Genomic DNA, 20,098 nt, shown 5'->3' with positions numbered 1-20,098 from the left:
TCCACTAAATATCATCTATGTTTCCAAATCAAACAAGCATACAACAGAAAGGTTCTCTCTGTCTCATATGTTGTTGTCACTCCAATACCAGTCTACCAAACTGAACCTCAGAAAAACGAAGTCAAGACAGCAGAGCAATATCTGACCCCAAAACAATTGGAGCGAAAAGAAAATAAGACATGATCCGAGAGTAGCCCTTTGCCAATCAGTAGTCAGACAGTGCAAAAAATGTTGTTCTAAAAAATAATAAATGGGAGAGTGAAAAGAGACAGACCATTCACAAGCTTGTAGCTAAGGTAATGAGCTCCATCTGATTGGGAGCACCCTCCTTTTCCTCCAGCATGAGAATCCGCCTTCTACGAGAAGAGGTCTACCACACCGAATCTCTGAAAACAGAGTCAAGATAGCAGAGAAATTTCTGCCCCAAAACAATTGGAATGTAGGGGAAAACGAACATGAACAGAGTAGCACTTTGGCAATTACTCGTCAGACATTGTTGAATATTGCACATCTAAGATTGAAACAACACATAATCACAAGGTCACATGTATACCAGAGACAACAGCCTTTCTCACCAGCAACACAGATTACTCAATATTAGTACCCTTCATAACCATAACCTGTTCGAAGCTACTTTGGCAGCCGAATGTTGGGAGAAACGTAATTTTGAATTTTTGACATAGCAACATAAAGCAATGTACAAGCATATGGATGTAGCAGGACAATCACAATGAAATAAATCAAATAATTAATGAGTTCCTCTTGCTCAGGAATCAAGGAGTGGGATTAGTAAAAATAATGGTTATGTTCTCCAGAAATCAATTGTGTGGCCTAACTATCCATTAAGGTACATCCTGCCAAGTGCCAACTGTTTTCTGCCTAACCAATAAACATGCGCCAGGTTAAATAATCATCACTCAGAGTAACTGGCAATAATAGCGCTATCTTACACAACATGGGTTTGTAGTTGTATTTACTGGAGTAGCAAAAGAACATTGTCCACCTTCTACAGTATATGTAGTTTACTAATATTGAGCCCCAACACCAACCAAACTACATAGTTGAAAGCATCAGGAGACTATCATCGCACAAATTGTACTGCCAGTTAACTCTTACATTCACATAAAAATATATTGAAATTGCAACGCTCAAATACATGCATCCTAGCCAACATCTCCTAAACACATATAGCTAACAGCAATCCATCGCATCAAAATAACTCGTTCACCATGCCAATCCGATCCGAACCAATCAGGAAACTAAAATGTAACTATCACATGGGAGGGGAGGTCGGGGATTCGCTTACCCTTGCTGGCGCTGATGAGGAAGTAACCATCGGGTGTGACGGAGCTGTAGAAGAGATCCACCACCGGCCACGAGTGATCGTGGCACACCAGCGGGATCGCCACCTTCTTCTTCTCCAGTGAGATACTCATACTAATGCTACAAAAAAGGCAGACAAGCCACAACACCGACTTGTGCACTTAATTGTCATTTTCTTAACTGAAATGATGCATTGGTACTAAACAATTTAAAACCTAAGTTGTTCCACATTCGAAACTGAATACAATAATGGCCCGTAGGTTCAGATTTCTATTCAAAACTGTAGTAAGACCACATAGCAGTTGCCTATCTTACACATGGTATGAATGATATCTCTAGAAGAAAAAAGCCACGCAAGTCGAAAGCAACTAGCTAGCTAGTGATCTGTCAGCAGCACATTGCACTGGTTCACATGAGGTGCTCAACTGCTCATGAGATGGAGGACGGATTAGCGCTTGTATAATTGTATTTTATACATGGCCAAATAAAAATTTCAAGTATAGTGTATAACATGGCTAGATACAAAGTTAGTTGAGCCTAACTACCTCATAGGTACACGCATGGACACATTGGTGCAGGATATGAATTGTGTCACCTCTTTATGACTCTCTGCAATCAAATCAATGATTATTCAGGTGAGAATGAAGCATCTAAACACATACATTTATACGTAAGTACGTACATACATGCATGCATTTAGGCTATAGTAACTTGTAACCAAGCATTGCCAGTTGTTGGTTTCGATCCATTGGATGAGTATCAGTGGCCTGGCTAACAAAGAGCTATAGCAGTCACCACTCTGCCTACATAACAAGAGAAGAGTTAAGTACAATAGTTTTAAAACGCATTGATTTGGAGAACCATATATTTAATAGTGATCAATAAACATGGAGCAACCTACTGCTACTTTGCCACTTAATAAGCAACCCACATGGCAAGGACTTACTATGAGGACATTCACCTGGGCCCCAAGAACCCAGCAATCCACATTCGACAACCATTCACTAACTTCCTAAACAAAAAAATGGTTACATTATGTATGTAATGAAGGTGGCTGTTGACATGTGTGACTTTTTATATGGATAGATTCAAAACAAAAATACAACATATATTTAGAGAGCTATTGGAGAACTCACAGTTTTTTACTACCAAAGTTATTTAGCAACTCCTTAAATATGTGAATTAGAGAGTTAAAATTTATATAACTACTGGAGTTGCTCTAATAGATATGACCCAAGTAGGTATGATTTAGTTTCTCAAAAACTCCAACCATTTTTAGTATCCCATCTAGTATGATATGCTTTGCAAACACAAATCAAGCATGTTCATCCCAGTAAATAGAAAAATGAAGCATGGAAACATCAAATCATGTAATAAGAACACATATCTTGTTTCAGGCATCAAGTTGTACCTTGAATCTGCACTAATCATTTTAGTTGGCATCTTTGTATCATGTGGTATGTCAGTCCTTTACTTTGGCATTGTAAGATTGTAGGCCTATGATTGGTAAAACAGCAGCTGAGCAACCCCATTTGATGAGCTGCTTTGATGAATCCAATGCCCAAGGGAATGGGATTGCTCAGCTGCTGTTGAATTATAATATCACCAAATAAAAGGAACATAGAACAAACCAGGAGGCTGGATGAAGATCATGCAGGCTGGCATCCAAATTCAAAGCCAAGTTATCAGTCAATAATCTGATCTTGTCCTTCAAAGCCAACAAATTCGATCCATGGCTCTAAAAACATATCAGCGTGTCATCGCAGAGTCAGAGCATAAGCGACATCGCTCTCCGTGTCCAGCACCCTCCATAGTAAGACAAACTCCATCCACCCACTTGTCCCAAGATCAATCATGATGGATTTCACTTGTTGTGGGCAAAGAACAAAGTTGAGAAAATGAACCTACAATAGGTGAACAAAATATTTGTTAAAAACACGATACCATTCACAAAATATAGCAATTGCCAGTAGCCTATCTTATTACAAAACTTCTAATTCACACATACATTCAAAATTGAAGTGTCCTTGGTTTCTAGCAGATCCTCAATAACCATCTCAATGTTCCCGAAAATGGACATAAAGGAGTGCAATGCAGGTGGAGTACTTGCACGGTAGAACTATGTTCAATACTAATGGCAAACGTCAAACTTAAAATAAGATCAAATCCATCGGATTCTGATATGATACAGTCAACTAATTCATCTTGTGTACGGTGACACCCTTTTTTCTTTAATCTAGGGAACTGAACAACCAACTTATAAGCAAAAGATCAAAGCAATGCCATTTCATGGTATTAAAAATGGGGTTAAGATGAAAAAGCATGTTATACGGTGATGTAATAAATGGATAGAGTTTATTTGGTGTAACAATTTTCAGAACATCAAGTAGGACAGATGCAATCTGGAAGTGTCTACCCATTTCCTCCCTTCATCACTCAACAAAAAGTAAGTCATTGTAGTATAGTATGATAATTTGTAATATTGCTAATACAGCTAAACAATAACCATTCTTACAGTTTCCTTTTTCATCATTTTTATGTAGATATTTTCTACAGTATTGGTAATAGAAAAATTGTATTTCCATTGCATTAGTTCTAGGAAGCTTGCTCTTTGTCTCTTGTTCATCCTACCAGACAAAAAGGGGCAAACATCAACAAACCAACTATAGTTTATTTTTGGTTAGATGGCAGAAAGAGTATTTGACAATTGACATAACGATGCAGTTAAGTCTTTAGTAATGGACAATGCACATTGATTGTCAAACATATCCTGTAAAATCACTTATTTGGTGCAAGCGTGCAACCAAACTATTAAGAGCATCCAATCTAGATCCAACCATTAAGCATACCTTTTCCAATCTATGCAATATGTATGTTTTGAATTGTTGAACACCATGTCCACTTGAGTTTGTGTCCATAGCATGAACGTTCTCCAGGGAGCAGCGACCAACAAATCAAAACAACATAAGGTAACTGGATGTGGTGATGATTTTTGGGACAAGAAAATAGATTAAGTTGCGGAATAATATATAAAGAAGCTCGATGAGAGGACTTAAATATCAATGGTATTGAAGAAATTGAAGGCGATAAATGGACAATCCTCACCCTCACCTGCCCCTACTCTGATCCAAGCATATCCCCTGACACCGAGGAGGGCACCATGATCCATGTAGTAGCCTCCTAGCCAGCCTTGGCGATGGCGCAGCTACATCTCCCACCGGTTCCGCAGCAGCTTTATTCGCGGGATCGACAGCTTCAACAGCGCCTTGCAATAGTGGGGGAAAGTATAAGGATGACCAACAACAACAAACAAGATTAGAGTACAGAAGAATACATATGGGACATTTTGTAGAGCAACAAGGCATTAGGTATAGTTCATATTACACACCTCTCATTGTCTCCCTTGTTCTTTTGGAGCAAATTCATCAAGCACCAACAACACATAAATTCCAATGCGAACCATAAACCACAATGATCATACATTAATTCAATACTAAAGCAACAAATTAAAAAGAACCCAAATTCGCTGCAAGCTGTGAAACTCTAACTTTGAGCGCGGCTAGGTCAGTGCTGGAGACATGACATCCTCTAATCTAGTGTTTTGCTAAAGCTTATCTATGCTTTTGGGGTTATTTTTAAATCTTAGGGTAAGAACTTCTGTACTTATGACAAGTCAATTAGGCAGACGGTTTAAACCGATTGTTCGGATCAGTTTGTTCGGTGTTTAAAAACTTCAATTTGCCCAAAACGACAAACGATGAAAAACAATACCTGTGTCTGTGTTAGTGTGGCATGCCACCATCATAATTCAAACATATTACATAGCTGAAACCACAATAATAGTTTGAGAGTATATATGTTTAATGACATAGTATTATGTTTGCACCTATGTGACAGCCAATGTGAAAGCAATATAAGTAGCAACTGATTAATACAAACTATACATGTAGAGTTAATTGAAGTACAATTATAAGTGCATATGAGGACCTTTGCAAGAACGACATGTGCATTAAAAACAATTATATGATATAAGCATAGTTATGGCATTTGAGAATAGGGAGTTAGGGACAAGCAAAGTAATGTTCACGATAGTTAGATCGGTGTTGAAAAACTTCAGTTTGCCCAAAACGACAAGGGATGAAAATAAACACATGTGTCTGTGTGGGTGTAGCATGGCGCCTCATATTGCGGGCTCAGAAGAAGGAAGTTCCACTTGAGGGTATAACAGCATGAATGATTAGAGGAAACACCTGGTTGGCTCAGAAGAAGGAAGTAGATTTATCCTCTTCCATCATGTGTCATGAGCATTTCATTGTTTGGTGAAGCAGCAGCATCGGAGATCTAGAAAAAACAATCGCGGACCTGGTGTAGCAGATCAAATCATGACGCTGAGACATTGCAGATGGAATGAATGCGACCGTAGGGTCCATGCCAAAATAAGGACCATTGTTACCTTGCAGCGTCCGGCGTGGGCGTTCGCGATGGCCGAGAAGCCGACGACGTCGCGGTGGCCCGGTGAGGCGACCTCAAAGCCGGTGCTGGTCAGGTAGAGGGAGAGTGGCGTGAGCATGAGGGTGCCAGAATCAGAGGTGGGGAAGTCCGAGAAGGGCAGTACGAACTCCTCACCCATGGGGGTTCAACTTGGAGATGAGTGATGCGTGTAGTTTGTTTTGGAGTGTGGTGGTGGATCATGGCCGTGGCATCCGGTCATCTGTTCCGGCGAGCTTCGGGGCGGGGGCGACGTTTGGGGCTGGCGCGTTGACACCTGAGCCGGTGCGCCGTTGGCGACGGTGAAATCGGGGCTAGGGCGTCGACGGCGGAGGTGGCGAGATCGGGGCTAGGGTTGCTGGGGGATCGCGGCTAGGGGTTGCAGCCTTGCGGGGATCGGTGCTAGGGGTTGCGGCCTTGCGGTGGGATCGGGGCGTTGGTTTGGACGTGCGGGATCATTCTGGGCGAATCGGACGACTTAGATTGCATAACGGTATAACAGACGATTGAGATTGTGTAACGGCAGAACGGCAGAACGGTAGGAGGCAGACTACCCTTACAGTCTTAATAAGTAGTAACTGATTATATATATACACACACAAAATTCATAACTTAGATTACTCATAACGGTAAAAGTTGTATATATATTTCATATTTATATTTCTGGTCCTAACGGGCGTAGAGTTTTACTCTTGTTAAATATTCCTTGTAATTACTATGTCGTAAAGTGGTTTCAAATTGACAATTGCATATTTAGGGCTAGTTTGGGAACACAATTTTTCTAAGGATTTTCAATTTTCTTAAGGAAAAATGAACTAATTTTTCTTAGAAAAATGAAAATCTATTGGAAAAAGTAGGGTTCCCAAACTAGCTCAATTTAAACTCCCGCAAAAACATCGTGGAATTAGGACTTTTTATTTAACTGTTAGGGACTCGTGGATCATGGTCAAGGGAGAGTAAGACTAGGAGACACTTGGATGGTACTATGGTAGTACTTTCGTTGCCAAAATCACAGCAGAGAAGTAGCGGAACATGATACGTACCGTACGTACATAGCATTGTTGAGTTATTGCAGGACGGGAAGAGTTCAGGAGAGACCATTCCTCCATGATCCACTGTTTTTTTTGCCGCTGGTGTCCTTGTTCCCGTGTACTATGCTGTTTTTTTTAGCCTGGCCCCGATTACTAGTTCACTGTACTGTACAACCTAATGCTGATACATGGAACATACATAGCAGTGGGGAACTTGTTTGTTTTTTTTAAAGAAAGAAAAGCTAAGGGTACGACCTTCGGATTTGAAGGTGTTGAAGAACAGCGAAACATTGTTACATGGCACGTTCACTCTCAAAACGCTGACCGATCCGTTGCTGCCTGCAGTCCGGTTGTTTCGGCAAGAGCCACTTTATATTGTGCCAAAAAGAAAAAAAAAGATAAGCATATCGGGCCCAGGCTTAAAGGCCCATATAAAAGACTTCTCCATGTCTCGGTGGCCCACGAGAGCTCAAGCGGCAGAAGAACGCGTTCGTCCGGTCCGGTGTGAGCGTTTAGCACCACCTCGCCTGGCGAAGGCAGACGCGACGCGAGCTTGCGCTATAAGACGAGCGTCCAGTGCAGCGGTGTTCCATACTTACCTGGACGGGATCAACGGGCGATCAATAAGGCCCGTGGTCTAGGTCAGTGGCCTGCATTGCACTTGGCAGGTGCGCTGGCCTACCATCTTCCCAAGTGGGAGAGTGGACGTCATAATTTGTGGCAGAGGGGGTACGCGTCCGCGCGGCCCCTACAAAATGGATTAAATTTAATTTAGGTCCCTTGTTAATGCAGGGGTTTCGGCTTTAGAAGGTCATAATAGACGTATGCGCGGTTCCCGTCCAATATAAGAAATTAAATTTAGGTCCCCCCTTAATGCAAGGGCTTTCGAAGGTGGTCACAGACGTCTGCTAGTCCATATCCAGCCATTGAATTGGTGCCGTAATTGCAGGATTGTTGAAAAGGAGCTTGGAACAAACGGCCATGGCCTTGATCCGTGCGATAGTTCAAGAGGATGTGGTGGTCATTGCTTTACCTTGATAACTGCATAATGTGGTGCCCATACAACCCATTACTGACAGAGTGGTCTGAAATTTTTATCTTCTATGATGCAGGCATTCAACTCTTGCCAACTCCGATCAAAGCTTCAACTATTAAGGTCCGCTGCAATCGCAGATCCCAAGTACTAGCAACCATTTGTCCTCCCTCTTGGGCTGCATTTTTTGCAGCTACTGTATTTGGGATGGTTGCCAGAAATAAGGACGAATTATTCACGCAAATCATATTCAGAAGTGAGCTAAGGCAGACCTGAAAACAGTCAATGGAGTAATGCGATGTTCCCATGGCTCTGTCGTTGCAGGAGCAGAAGACTGGAAGGTACGAGCCAACTTGAAAGGAACAATCCTTCTCTGAACCATGAGCAGATGCTTCTTCCTCTGCACTATACTGTACAGTACTTACTGCGAATGTGATGGTTCGATGAAACTATGGTCGCTTGACTTCCATATCAGACTGGCCAAGATGTATGTCCTGTACATTAGTAAGCTCGGATGGTACCCATGCTGCTGATGCAGTTTCTGTAGCATTTATTTCCGTTGACATGAAACTAAGATTGTAGAATTCTGGTTAGAGGCAAGCATGATGTGCAAGTGAATGTCTTGAACCATTCCAAAGTCCATTCAGTAGCATTTGTCAATGTTCATCTTGACAATGTTAATGAGTACTGCTGCACAGGCTGACATCTTCCAGGAATTATATATGAGGTACAGAAAGTCGACCCTCGTTGCCGTCTGTGTTCTGAATTTTGAGGGTTTCTTTTAGTTTGTTTGTTGTATGTTGGTTGCACAGAAAGGTTTTAAAGGTTAATACACTACACAGTGATCAGACTGGCTCAAGAACTGCCGACCTTTGATTCGGAGCTCAAACCTTGGCTGATAATAACAGGCTGCATGGAATTCTACAGGTGGTAGAATATTTGTTATGCCTAATAGCCCGTAGAAGTGGACATTTTAAAACAGAATCCGAATAGACCGAATTATAAAGAAACTATTATCTTTTGTTAAAATATACACAATAAATAATTAATTAAAGGTATTATTATTACAACAAGTGACTATAAAAAACATATAGAGATATACATATACCATTGTTAAGATGACAATACTATTTTTAGCTAATAAGTTCATAAATCACATAATAATATCATCATATATTAAAGTTTTTTATATTTCTTATTATCCGGTCTATTCAGATTTTAAAGGTTAGGAACCGAATATAAATTCATACCTCGAAATATAGCACAATTCGAATACACAAACAATTCGGAAAAAATGCCCTAGATATATTTCTCATGTTTAGTTAGTGATTCTTTATCTATCCGTGCCATCATTAGTGGCATAGAAGGGACCACAATATTTTATTTTCTTACTCTTTTATACCACGACCGATGGTATTTAAGAAGATGAAATCCGAGTGCCATAAAAGGATTAATACATTTATGACGAAGATACCGAACAAAATTGCAATGGTATATAGAGAAATTTCCGTATTTATTTAGGTCATGTCTGAATGTACTAGAGCTAATAGTTAGCTACTAAAATTAGAAAAAGACATCCAAAAAATGTAATAATTTGTCTATTAGCTAATAGTTAAGTAGCTAATTTAACTTGTAATTTTTTATCCAACTAGCTATTAGCTCCAATGTATTTAAACACCCCTTGGTAATTGTAGTACACGGAGGATGGTGTTTGAATAGTAGTAGTCTACGCGGATGTTTGAATGGTAATAGTTTAAGGAGTGTTTGAATGCACTATGACTAATAGTTAGCTGCTAAAATTAGTTAAAGATATCTAAATAGCCTAGCTAATAGTTCAGCTATTAGTTACTTTTAGCAAATTAGCTAATAGCTAGCTAGTTATTTGTTATCTAGCTAATTCCACTAGTATTTTTTAACAAACTAACTATTAGCTCTCGTGCATTCAAATATCCCATAAGACCAAGTCTCAAAACTTTTGTAACTTTTTGCCGTTTGAATATTAATAGGCTTTAGGAAGTGTTTGAATATACTAAAGACAATAGTTAGTTGACTTAAAAAATGCTACTACAATTAGCTAGCTAACAAATATCTAGCTAACTACTCCATCATTTTTTTATTTGTCACGATTTAGTTCAAAAATGAAATAGCGGACGACAAATATGAGAACATGGTAGTATTAGCTAATTTACTAAAAATAACTAATAGTTAAACTATTAGCTAGGCTATTTAGACGTATACAACTAATTTTAGCAGTTAATTATTAGCTATAGTGCATTCAAATACCCCTTAGCCTTTCCTAAAACCAAATTTCAGAACTGTCATTTTGTGCTGAGATTTCGTGCTGACAAATCTCTTCGAATCACTAGAACATAAATTTCAAATATTTGAAGATGTTTGAATGCACTAGAACTAATAGTTATCTGTTCTAAATTAGCCGAGACATCTAAACAGTCTAACTAATAGTTCAACTATTAGTTACCTTTAGTAAATTAGCTACCAGTTAGCTAGCTAATTTTATTATTAATTTTTAGCTAACTAACTATTAGCTACGGTATATTCAAACACCCCTTTTCTAGACACATCTCTAATACATTTGTCGGAATGTATAGCTTGTATGGAGGTAGGTGTAATTGTAGACCTGGATAGACAACTGAATAATATGGAGCATTAAGTTAACTTAAGTCCTAAGAGTGCGAACTATTAACAGCCATGCTAGGGTGGAATTGCAACGTCCTGAATACACTATCGTATCCTTTTGCTTATCTTAATTATCGCAGGCTTCCATTCCTCACCTCATTCTTCGTAGCGAAGGAATGAGGGCATGCATGAGGCTGTGCGACAACCTTTTTCACCGTTGTATCTATGATTCACATCACAGCTACAACACGCGTACAAAAATAATAAAAAAAATCCATAATATCTGTGATCGTTTGACAATAGGCTTCTGCCATCGAGAGAAAACAAATGATCTTAATCTGCTCAATTTCTTTTCTCCAGGGTGCCAACTTTCTCTTACGGATGAAGAGCAGCCTCCAACCAATGTCCTCCTGTTGACTAGTGAGCCGTTCAAAGTCTCAGGCAGGTAGCATTATTTTCTCGAAAGTTTCAAAGGGGATGAGGACCCCTGGAAACAGAAAGCTGAAAGGTCTGATCGGTGGAGAAAGGCTTCGGTCAGTGCTGCTACTGGTAGCATAGCATTTCATTTGCAGGTAGCCTAGCGTTCACGGGAACGGCAGAGATTCCAAGTCCCCCTTTGGCTGCCGCTGCCCGATTGCCTAAAAGAAAAAGGGTTGCCCATCCCAAGAAGCAGATGGATATCATCAATTCATCATGTAGCTGTCGGCTAGGTAGCTCGCAAGAACCACCCAGATTGCATACAAGTCAGTTAGATTTACCCTTGTTGTTTGTTTTTAAGAGCTCGATTCCATGTGTCACTTTCTATACTTTTCGCTGGTTTACTTTACCTTAGTTTCTTTTTTTTACAAAGGTGAAGAATCTAATAATGCCATTGCCACTTAATAATGTGACAGATCAAAAACATTGATGTATATGTATGTGTGATAATAGTAAAAAGCTCGTTGGTAGTTTTTCTTTTTCCTTCGAAAGATCAAAGATTTGAAACTTTGAACCCCCCACTCACCCACCCACATTTAAAATTACATTGGCTTAGGACTGAAGACAAGACCCAGCACCACACACCCTTGAAGTTTTTTTCACGAGCTCTTGTACAGTTTTCCAGCCATTGTAAAAGCTTCTCAGGTTATATATATATATATATATATATATATATATATATATATATATATATATATATATATATATATATATATATATATATATATATATATATATATATATATATATATATAAGATTTAAGAATGATTTCATCTGAACATAATCTCTTAAGATTTTTCTTGCGTGACTTGTGTTCTTTTTATTCTCTAACAGCCATGACAGACACAGCGGCTCATCCAGCTTTCTACAGTACAATACAAGGAACATGTGTGTGGATCATAGTTGTGAATCCTCAACTGTACCGTACAACAGCTGGTAGGTGTTAACTTTCTTAACCCAGCAGCTTAGCTTCCAACAAGAGGAGAAGATCTCCAAATAGTAGAATGAAGGTGGAGACTTGGATTCTCGTAATATATATAGCGATAGTGATTGAGGTTCTTCTACTTTGTAAGTAGATTCTTAGCTCTAGCTCCTTGATTCTAGTTAGGGAACTACTGGGTGGGGTAGAGAATCTGTGTGGAGTTCGTTTAAAGTGGTTTCTTCATAATAGTATTATGAATAGATTAGACTTCTCTATAATAGTATTTAAGAGTGAAAAACTTGTTTAAAAGAGACGTGTCAGTCACAAGCCCGGTAGGTGCTGCTCCATGGCTAGCTGCCAAGTTGCACGTACCTTTCTCACACAGACCAAAACCAGCATTCTCAGAAGGAAAACAAACAAACAAACCACAACCAACCAACACAATGACTTGTAACACAGACTATAGTAAGTAACAAAGTGCCAGTAGTTTCTGCCTCTGTAGATTCGTCAAGATGGTAGTAAGTAGTGTAGTTCAAACACAGTGGCTTGGACCAAATGAACGACGCACGCGCGGCTCCTTTTAAGACCATGTCGATACTCTCTCTCTCTCTCTCTCTCTCTCTCTCTCTCTCTCTCTCTCTCTCTCTCTCTCTCTCTCTCTGCGTGTGTATATATAGAAGACATCAGAGGAGCATGATCAGCAACTACTGGCTCCTTATCAACTCCTTGAATGGCCATCTAGAAGGCTACTAGCTAGCTGCATCAAGAGCATACGCACATATATACATCGGACATAGATCGAACTCCTGATCTATCCTGCAGCTGGCAAGTAGAAAGATCGACCATGGTGGCCAAGGTGAAGAGAGACGGAGAAGTGCTCGTCGCCGCCGCCACCGGAGACAGCGAAGAGCAAGACGACTTGGTGCTCCCGGGGTTCCGGTTCCACCCGACCGACGAGGAGCTCGTCACGTTCTACCTCCGCCGGAAGGTGGCGAGGAAGCCTCTCAGCATGGAGATCATCAAGGAGATGGACATCTACAAGCACGACCCGTGGGACCTCCCTAGTGAGTAGTGTGTTCTTAATTGTTCTTAGTTCAGCTATTTGACTACTGTAAATAAAAAAGAAACGAAGAGTAAATTGAACGGATTCTGACCATTATTAATATTACATCGGTCTTCAATCAGAGGCGAGCACGGTAGGTGGAGAGAAGGAGTGGTACTTCTTCTGCCTCAGAGGAAGGAAGTACCGGAACAGCATCAGGCCCAACAGGGTCACCGGCTCCGGCTTCTGGAAGGCCACTGGCATCGACCGCCCGATCTACCCTGCCGCGGCCGGCGAGTCCGTCGGGCTCAAGAAGTCCCTCGTGTACTACCGCGGCAGCGCCGGCAAGGGCGCCAAGACCGACTGGATGATGCACGAGTTCCGCCTCCCGCCGGCCGCCTCGTCCCCGAGCACGCAAGAAGCTGTAGTAAGTTCCATCGATCTCCATTCCACGTGAGAGTGACCATCTGAAAAACGCACTAGTGTCAACTCTGACACGGTATGGTGCTCTGAAAAAAATGCAGGAGGTGTGGACCATCTGCAGGATTTTCAAGAGGAACATCGCCTACAAGAAGAGGCAGCCGGCGGGCAGCAACGCTCCGCCGCCGCCGCTGGCGGAGTCCAGCTCCAACACGGGGAGCTTCGAGTCCGGCGGCGGCGGCGACGACGGCGAGTACATGAACTGCCTGCCAGTGCCAGTGCCAGCCACCGCTGCGGTCGTGCCCCGGCAGCAGCATCGGATCGGCAGCATGCTGAACGGCGGAGGTGTCACTGCCAGTGGCAGCAGCTTCTTCAGGGAGGTGGGCGTGCACGGCCAGCAGTTCCAGGGGCACTGGCTGAACCGCTTCGCTGCGCCAGAAATCGAGCGGAAGCCGCAGCTCCTCGGCTCGTCGGCCATGACCATTGCGTTCCATCAGAACGATCAGACCGCCGCCACGAATGAGTGCTACAAGGACGGGCACTGGGACGAGATCGCAAGGTTCATGGAGGTCAATGATCCGACAGTACTTTACGACTGTAGATACGCTTGATCGATAGGAAGTTCAGAGAAGGGCGCATGAGAGACGACTGGCATGCAGGGCCTGCTCCAGTGAGGCCGCTAGTCAGTTAGATTTTGCTGGCAATGCGCCCCCCAAAACCACCAGCCTTTTGTGTTTATTTTCCTGATCGGATGTATACAGGATGTGCTGTGAACCTGTCACCAAAATAAACATATGTTTCAGCCATGAATCAGGACTTTTTTGACACCTGTTTTTTTTCTGCCATTTTAGTTTTGATTTCTATAAGTTCTGTCAGACGTAGGAAAGTTTGACATATGACAGTTCAAAATTCCTTGTATACATCCTTTGTCACAACTCGCCAAAGCAAAGCATAACGACAGTTTCTGACTTGGCTACGGTTTTGGGCAGCCAATTGAAAGGCTACACCTCAACCGTTTTGCTCATACAAGAAGCACACCTGTTTTTTTTTTTTTGCATACTCCTAGTCACTTCCACTCAGAGATGAGTGAGCTGAAGCTACAGACAACCTAGACAGCCGTGTTGTCACTCCTAGATTGATCTCATGCCCACAAAGTCACCCAAAAGCTGTGATGCATCAGCAATCTACCATTCATGCTTGAGGACAAATAAAACACCTGTGATTCGGATGGCATAAACAAAGGATGAATCGGTTTCAACATCTCTTGTGCTTATCCCCTACTTTGACCCTTGCGCCCAAAGATTCAAATGTTTCTTAGCCACTTGAAGCATGAGCATGTGCATGACAGTGGACACAAATTTACTTTAAAAAAAATCATCTTATCTGAACAAGTGAATACATAGCTTAGATCACTACCATGGATAGGTGTAGATACCGTTCTGGAGGCTGAAGTGATTTCCCAGACGACAAAACAGCCGTCTTTAAATTCAACAGACAGTACTAGCAATAACGCATGCAGGAAAGATTCAGCCAAATGAAGCATGTTTCCCATGGTAAATGACTATTTGGGAGGGATTATAGTATCGCTGTGCTCTTATCAATGTGTTTGGATAATCGAGAAAATAGACAGCCTAATTTTTCAGCCTCTCTGACTAAAGAAGCCACATACTTTTTTCGTTCAAATGTAATAAATGACCAAACTAGAGGTTTTAGACCAGAAACACTCCAGACCAGAACTACATTGAATCAATCCGAAGACAAAAGCAAAATGATATATTTTCAAGAGAAAAGACAGCAATCAAGAGAATGTTTTTCGCCAGGTGGATTTCATGAGCTTGTATGCAACTTGTCAAGGTAAAGTGGAAATATGTGCTCGTTTCCAGTATGTGGGTTAAGGTGCCGCGCAAGACAACTAGAATTTTAGAATGAAGCATGCCTATCAGTCAGTTCTCCAATAAATAACAGATACCAGCGGAAGCAAACCAGAACAATAGAAGGTACCAACAATATTTTATACTTGTCAACTGAGGCAGCAACAGTATTAGAGTTAATTATATCTTAAACAGTTGAGGTAAGCACAAACTGAAACATCACATCCGGATGCTACCTACTCTAGGACAGAGGAAAACAGGGCTGTGCAAATGCAATCAATCAGGAGGGTGATAGCAGAAAACCATTGTACTGAAAGCTTCTGTGCCTCGTGGCTAGCAGAATTGTCATGCATAAGCAGTAGCATATAGACGGTTAGATCCAGCAGTATCACTCTCCTCGCCTTCCACTCCTAAAAACTGAGATGTTTTTCCACTCGAGCAGTTCCTGTTACAGCATTGGACGATAAGAGTTATGGCATTAGAGCCATACATGATATGGTGATAACGAAACATAATGCAAAGGTCAAAGAAAACCTACAGACCTTTCAGAGAGCGACTTCTCTTCAGATAAAGCCTTCTCAAGCCTCTCCTCAAATGGTGTTGCATGCCAGCTCACCTTTTGGTCCTGCCCATATGATAAATTCTTCTAGGTATAGAACTTTACTTGAATGTAAGTAGAAAGCAAGAGAACGAGATGCAGACTTTACTTCTTTGTACTTATTTGTTGAATTGGGAATGCCATTTCCATCCCACCATTTAGAGGTGAAATTTGCTGGCTCTTTATCTTTCCAGTGTGCTGCAACCATTCCAATAATAGGCCTATCCTCATCTGAACTCTTAGCTGAATGAGATCTGTCTCCTGTCACAGCCTCATCTCTGAATGCTTTCTTAGGATTTGGAGGCTTCAACCATTGAGCTAAGCTTGGGAGCTCCAGTTCTGAAGTATTGCTCTTCAGTAACTTCTTTCTGGTGGCATGAATAGTTGCCTCAGTTTTCGGTGACTTCTCCGTAGATGTTGTATTCATGCTCCCTCTTATCTTGTTAGAAGGTGATACAGAACCCTCAGAGCTCTGGAAAAGGGAACATTCATCGGATATTGAAATTTCCATGGAGACCACATGGTCATTCTTTGCACACTTTGGATCCTCTAATTTTTCAGGGGGGAAGAAATCTTCTTTTGAAACCCCACATTCTTCAAAATCCTCAGCAAGATCCAGAGCTTGTTGTTGTTCTTCACCCTGCACACAGGCCTCAGTATCGTTCTCATTTGTTGACTCTTCCACGTTATTTTTTAAGGAAGTAGCGGAAGTACGCAACTCATCATTTGTTTTTGAAGAACTGCAGTGATGACGCGGACATCCAAAATGTTAAAGTAGTTAAATTACTGCTTACTACAATAGAGAAATTGAAATAGAGAGTAGCCTAACATCTTCAGAAGCAGGAATGGTAAGTTTATTCTTCCATCAACCTACTAGTAGTAGGAAAAGGAATAGAGTTTACATACCTCGTTGCATCTGGTACAGTGGAGCTCTGATGAGACCTTGGAGGAGTTTCACAGTTCTCAACCTTTGGCGCTTCCATGAAATGTACATCATCAGACATAACAGGAAGACATCCTGAATGTGTTTCCTTCTGATGAACTGAATCTGCATCTCTGAGCACACTTTGGATGTTGTTTGTAGTTTGCAGCAATGCACCACAGTTTTTTTGGATAATGGTCTGTTATCATGGAGGTAAATCAGTCTGAAGCACCCAAGATCATGTGGTGTATGCTACGAGGTAACAAATATATAAAACTGTTTTGCGGCTACTAGCTAGCCCGCGCATCACAATATAAGATGAAATGACAAGGTTATCTACAACTATGAGAAGCAGACTGATTAGAAAACAGAGGTGTATTGTGTTTATAGCACCAACTGGCTGCTTCAATGTCTCTTCACCAGCATGGCAGCATAGGTTCAATGAAATGAGCAATGAACTGACTCACAAGTTCACATGCTAACATCCAAAGAAATTAGCATGTCCGGCGTAACACCACAAGCATTATGTGATTGTAAGTAAACAACTTGAAGGAACATGCCACATATAACGAGAAACTCAAGCAACGAACGGAGGTTAGAAGGACCCATAATTAACCAGGGATTTTCTACTGCACATGCTGGTCCTAGTCAAGTGAACTCAGCTGAACTGAGACCATGAGATAGCTGCATCGATAACCAAGCGCATTGAGAAACGAACGACAACCACAAATCCTAAAGCGGGTAAATCAGCGCGATACATATTTTTATAATGGCTTACCTGGGGCTCAAGCTCCTGATCCATCCTCTTGCTCTCACCAGTCTGTTCCGCCCACGAGCTCGCCGCCTGCGCCGCCCTCGATCCCTCATCTGAACCAGACAGTACAATGTACAAGCCAGCAACACCAATAAAAAAACAGAAACAATCACCACCATTCAACCTCAAGAATGAGCAAAGGACAGTACGGAACTGCAGATTGAACAAAAAAAATGGTTGGGCACCTTCTCGCTGGAACACGGCGGAGAGCGCGTTCCTCGACGGTGGCCTGATCCTCCTGCCCGTACCATCCTGACGAACGGACACACACACACACAAGCCGGCATCGTTAACCAACCGCGGCTCACATTCCGCGATCACGGCGCAAGCAGACCAACCTGTTGGATCGTCGTCGTCGTCGCGGGGGCCAGGGACGTGTTGCGGTCTCCGGCGCCCTTCGCATCGCCGCCGTCGCCGGACGCGCGGAAGCAGCCGAAGAGGCACCCCATCATCCCCCGCTCCTCCTCCTCCTCCGCCCCGCCGCCGCGCGGCCTGGATTCCCCGCCCGCTTCGAGGAGGAGCTGAGCCGCGCCTCGTGGCAGCAGGGGAGAGGAGGAGGAAGCAGGTGGGAGGGGTTTGAAATTTAAAATGGAAGGGGGAGGGGGCGGAGCCGCGGAGGCCGATGGAAGGAGAGAGAGCCAGGGCGGAGTCAGTGGAGTGGTGTTGGCCGGGTGGGAGGACGGCCCGACCCGAGTACCCATCAGGGCCCATGTCCCGCTGACCCGCTCTGTGGCTGCGCCGCATGCGTAACTTAAAAAAAAACTAAAATTTTTGAAGTGGTTTATTAATTCAGTGGGAAGGCTAGGCCATGGGGCTCGTCCATCGGCTACAAGCAGTTGTTGGGTTCAATGTTGTCGAAGGTAATTTGACTAGTTATGCCATATCTGTACTAACTATTAAGATGATATTGTAGACTGCCCCCGCCAAACAACCGCTCGCCCGATCAATCCGCGCGCCGCGACCCTCGCCCGCCCGCCGCGATACGCCTGCCGCAAACCCCGACCGCCCGCCCGCCGCATGCCGTCTCTCTTCTGTCTCCGCCTCCCTCGCCTAGAATGCTTCGCACCGCCACGGATCCATTCTCTGCTTGGCTGTGGTAGATCTCTTCCTGCACAGCCACGAGCTAGGTAGCTAGCTATGGTCACGATGGGGAAAAGCAGCACCTGGCCGACGACGAAGAGAACTGCTGGTACTGCGTCGGTGGCGCTGAGGCGGAGTGCGGCGTCGATGACGAGTTCAGGGCGACGGATCTGCGCCCTCTATCACTGTTGTCGCCGCACACGCAGGCGTTCCACCTTGCCTCGCTCTCCCTCTTCGCCTGCTTCTTCGCGGCCTTTGCCGCCCCGCCCATCCTCCCTGCGCTGCGACCTGCGCTCGTGCTCACGCCCTCGGACGCCCCCGCCGCCGCAGTGGGCTCCCTCTCCGCCACGCTGGTCGGTAGGCTTACCATGGGGCCCGCATGCGACCTCCTCGGCCCGCGCCGCGCGTCGGGGTTCGCCAGCCTCCTGGCCACGCTCGCCGTCGCGGTCACCGCGTCGTCGCCCGCGGGGTTTGTCGTGCTGCGCTTCGTGGCAGGCCTCTCCCTCGCCAACTTCGTCGCCAACCAGCACTGGATGTCGGGCATCTTCGCGCCCTCCGTCGTGGGGCTCGCCAACGCCGTCACGGCCGGCTGGGCCAATGTCGGCAGCGCCGCGGCGTAGCTCGTCATGCCACTCGCGTACGAGCTCGTCCTCCGCCCCGGCGTGCCCATCACCGTCGCCTGGCGCGCCACCTACCTCTTCCCCTGCGCGCTCCTCATCACCACGGGCCTCGCCATCCTCGCATTCCCCTACGACCACCCGCGCGGCGCCGCCGGCGGCGGCGGAGCCAAGACCGGCAATAGCTTGTGGAAGGTGGTGCGCGGAGGGGTCGGCAACTACCGCGCATGGGTGCTCGCGCTCACCTACGGCTACTGCTACGACGTCGAGCTCATCATAGAGAACGTGGCCGCCGACTTCTTCTGGAAACGTTTCCACCTCCCCATGGAGGCTGCGGGCGCTGCGGCGGCTTGCTTCGGCGCGATGAACGAGGTGCGCGTCCCGCGGGCGGGTCGGCGTCGGACGCGGTGCCGAGACTGTTCGGCATGTGCGGGAGGCTGTGGCAGCAGGTGCCCGCGTGCCACGCCCCGTCCTCCCGACATCGACGTCGCGTCCGCCTCGCTCGCGATGCCCGCTCCCCCAACCCTGCTCCGACAGACACCGCGTCCATCCTCCACATCGCTGAGACGACCGTCGTCTCCCCCCTGTCCCGCTCGCGCGTTACCCGGGCCCTCCCGCCCAAGATCGTCGCCAAGGTCCGCCCCCTCCCTTTAATCCCATCTCGATCTCGTCCCAAATGTGGTGTGTGATAGTCGCCTAGAGGGGGGGGGGGGTGAATAGGGCGAAACTGAATTTTACAAATATAAACACAACTACAAGCCGGGTTAGCGTTAGTAATAAAGAAATGAGTCCGCAAGAGAGGGCGCAAAACAAATCCCAAGC

General features: G+C 44.2%; 2 protein-coding genes and 1 non-coding gene across 3 annotated transcripts; 2 read left to right on the top strand and 1 right to left on the bottom strand.

Moving 5' to 3' along the window:
* The first annotated feature begins 7,433 nt into the window (after nucleotides 1-7,433).
* Nucleotides 7,434-7,594, top strand: LOC111589456 (U1 spliceosomal RNA). The gene has a single exon (XR_004849788.1). It is a non-coding gene; the product is annotated as a U1 spliceosomal RNA (small nuclear RNA).
* Nucleotides 7,595-12,524: 4,930 nt separating this feature from the next.
* On the top strand, nucleotides 12,525-14,199 carry LOC103625838 (transcription factor JUNGBRUNNEN 1). The gene is made up of 3 exons (XM_008646239.4): nucleotides 12,525-12,976; nucleotides 13,098-13,381; nucleotides 13,479-14,199. The coding sequence occupies exons 1-3, from the start codon at nucleotides 12,757-12,759 to the stop codon at nucleotides 13,983-13,985; spliced, it is 1,011 nt and encodes a 336-aa protein (XP_008644461.1). The 5' UTR covers nucleotides 12,525-12,756; the 3' UTR covers nucleotides 13,986-14,199.
* Nucleotides 14,200-15,367: 1,168 nt separating this feature from the next.
* Nucleotides 15,368-18,147, bottom strand: LOC100191535 (uncharacterized). The gene is made up of 7 exons (NM_001136966.1): nucleotides 17,918-18,147; nucleotides 17,765-17,831; nucleotides 17,544-17,632; nucleotides 16,750-16,964; nucleotides 15,953-16,583; nucleotides 15,788-15,870; nucleotides 15,368-15,690 (listed from the first exon to the last, which is right to left on the bottom strand). Exons 1-7 carry the CDS (start codon nucleotides 18,029-18,031, stop codon nucleotides 15,591-15,593), a joined length of 1,299 nt encoding a protein of 432 aa, NP_001130438.1. The 5' UTR covers nucleotides 18,032-18,147; the 3' UTR covers nucleotides 15,368-15,590.
* Nucleotides 18,148-20,098: the final 1,951 nt, after the last annotated feature.

Source organism: Zea mays, chromosome 5 (genome assembly GCF_902167145.1).
Source record: "Zea mays cultivar B73 chromosome 5, Zm-B73-REFERENCE-NAM-5.0, whole genome shotgun sequence".
NCBI classification, from domain to species: Eukaryota; Viridiplantae; Streptophyta; class Magnoliopsida; order Poales; family Poaceae; genus Zea; species Zea mays.
This window is presented reverse-complemented; position numbering and strand designations above follow the sequence as displayed.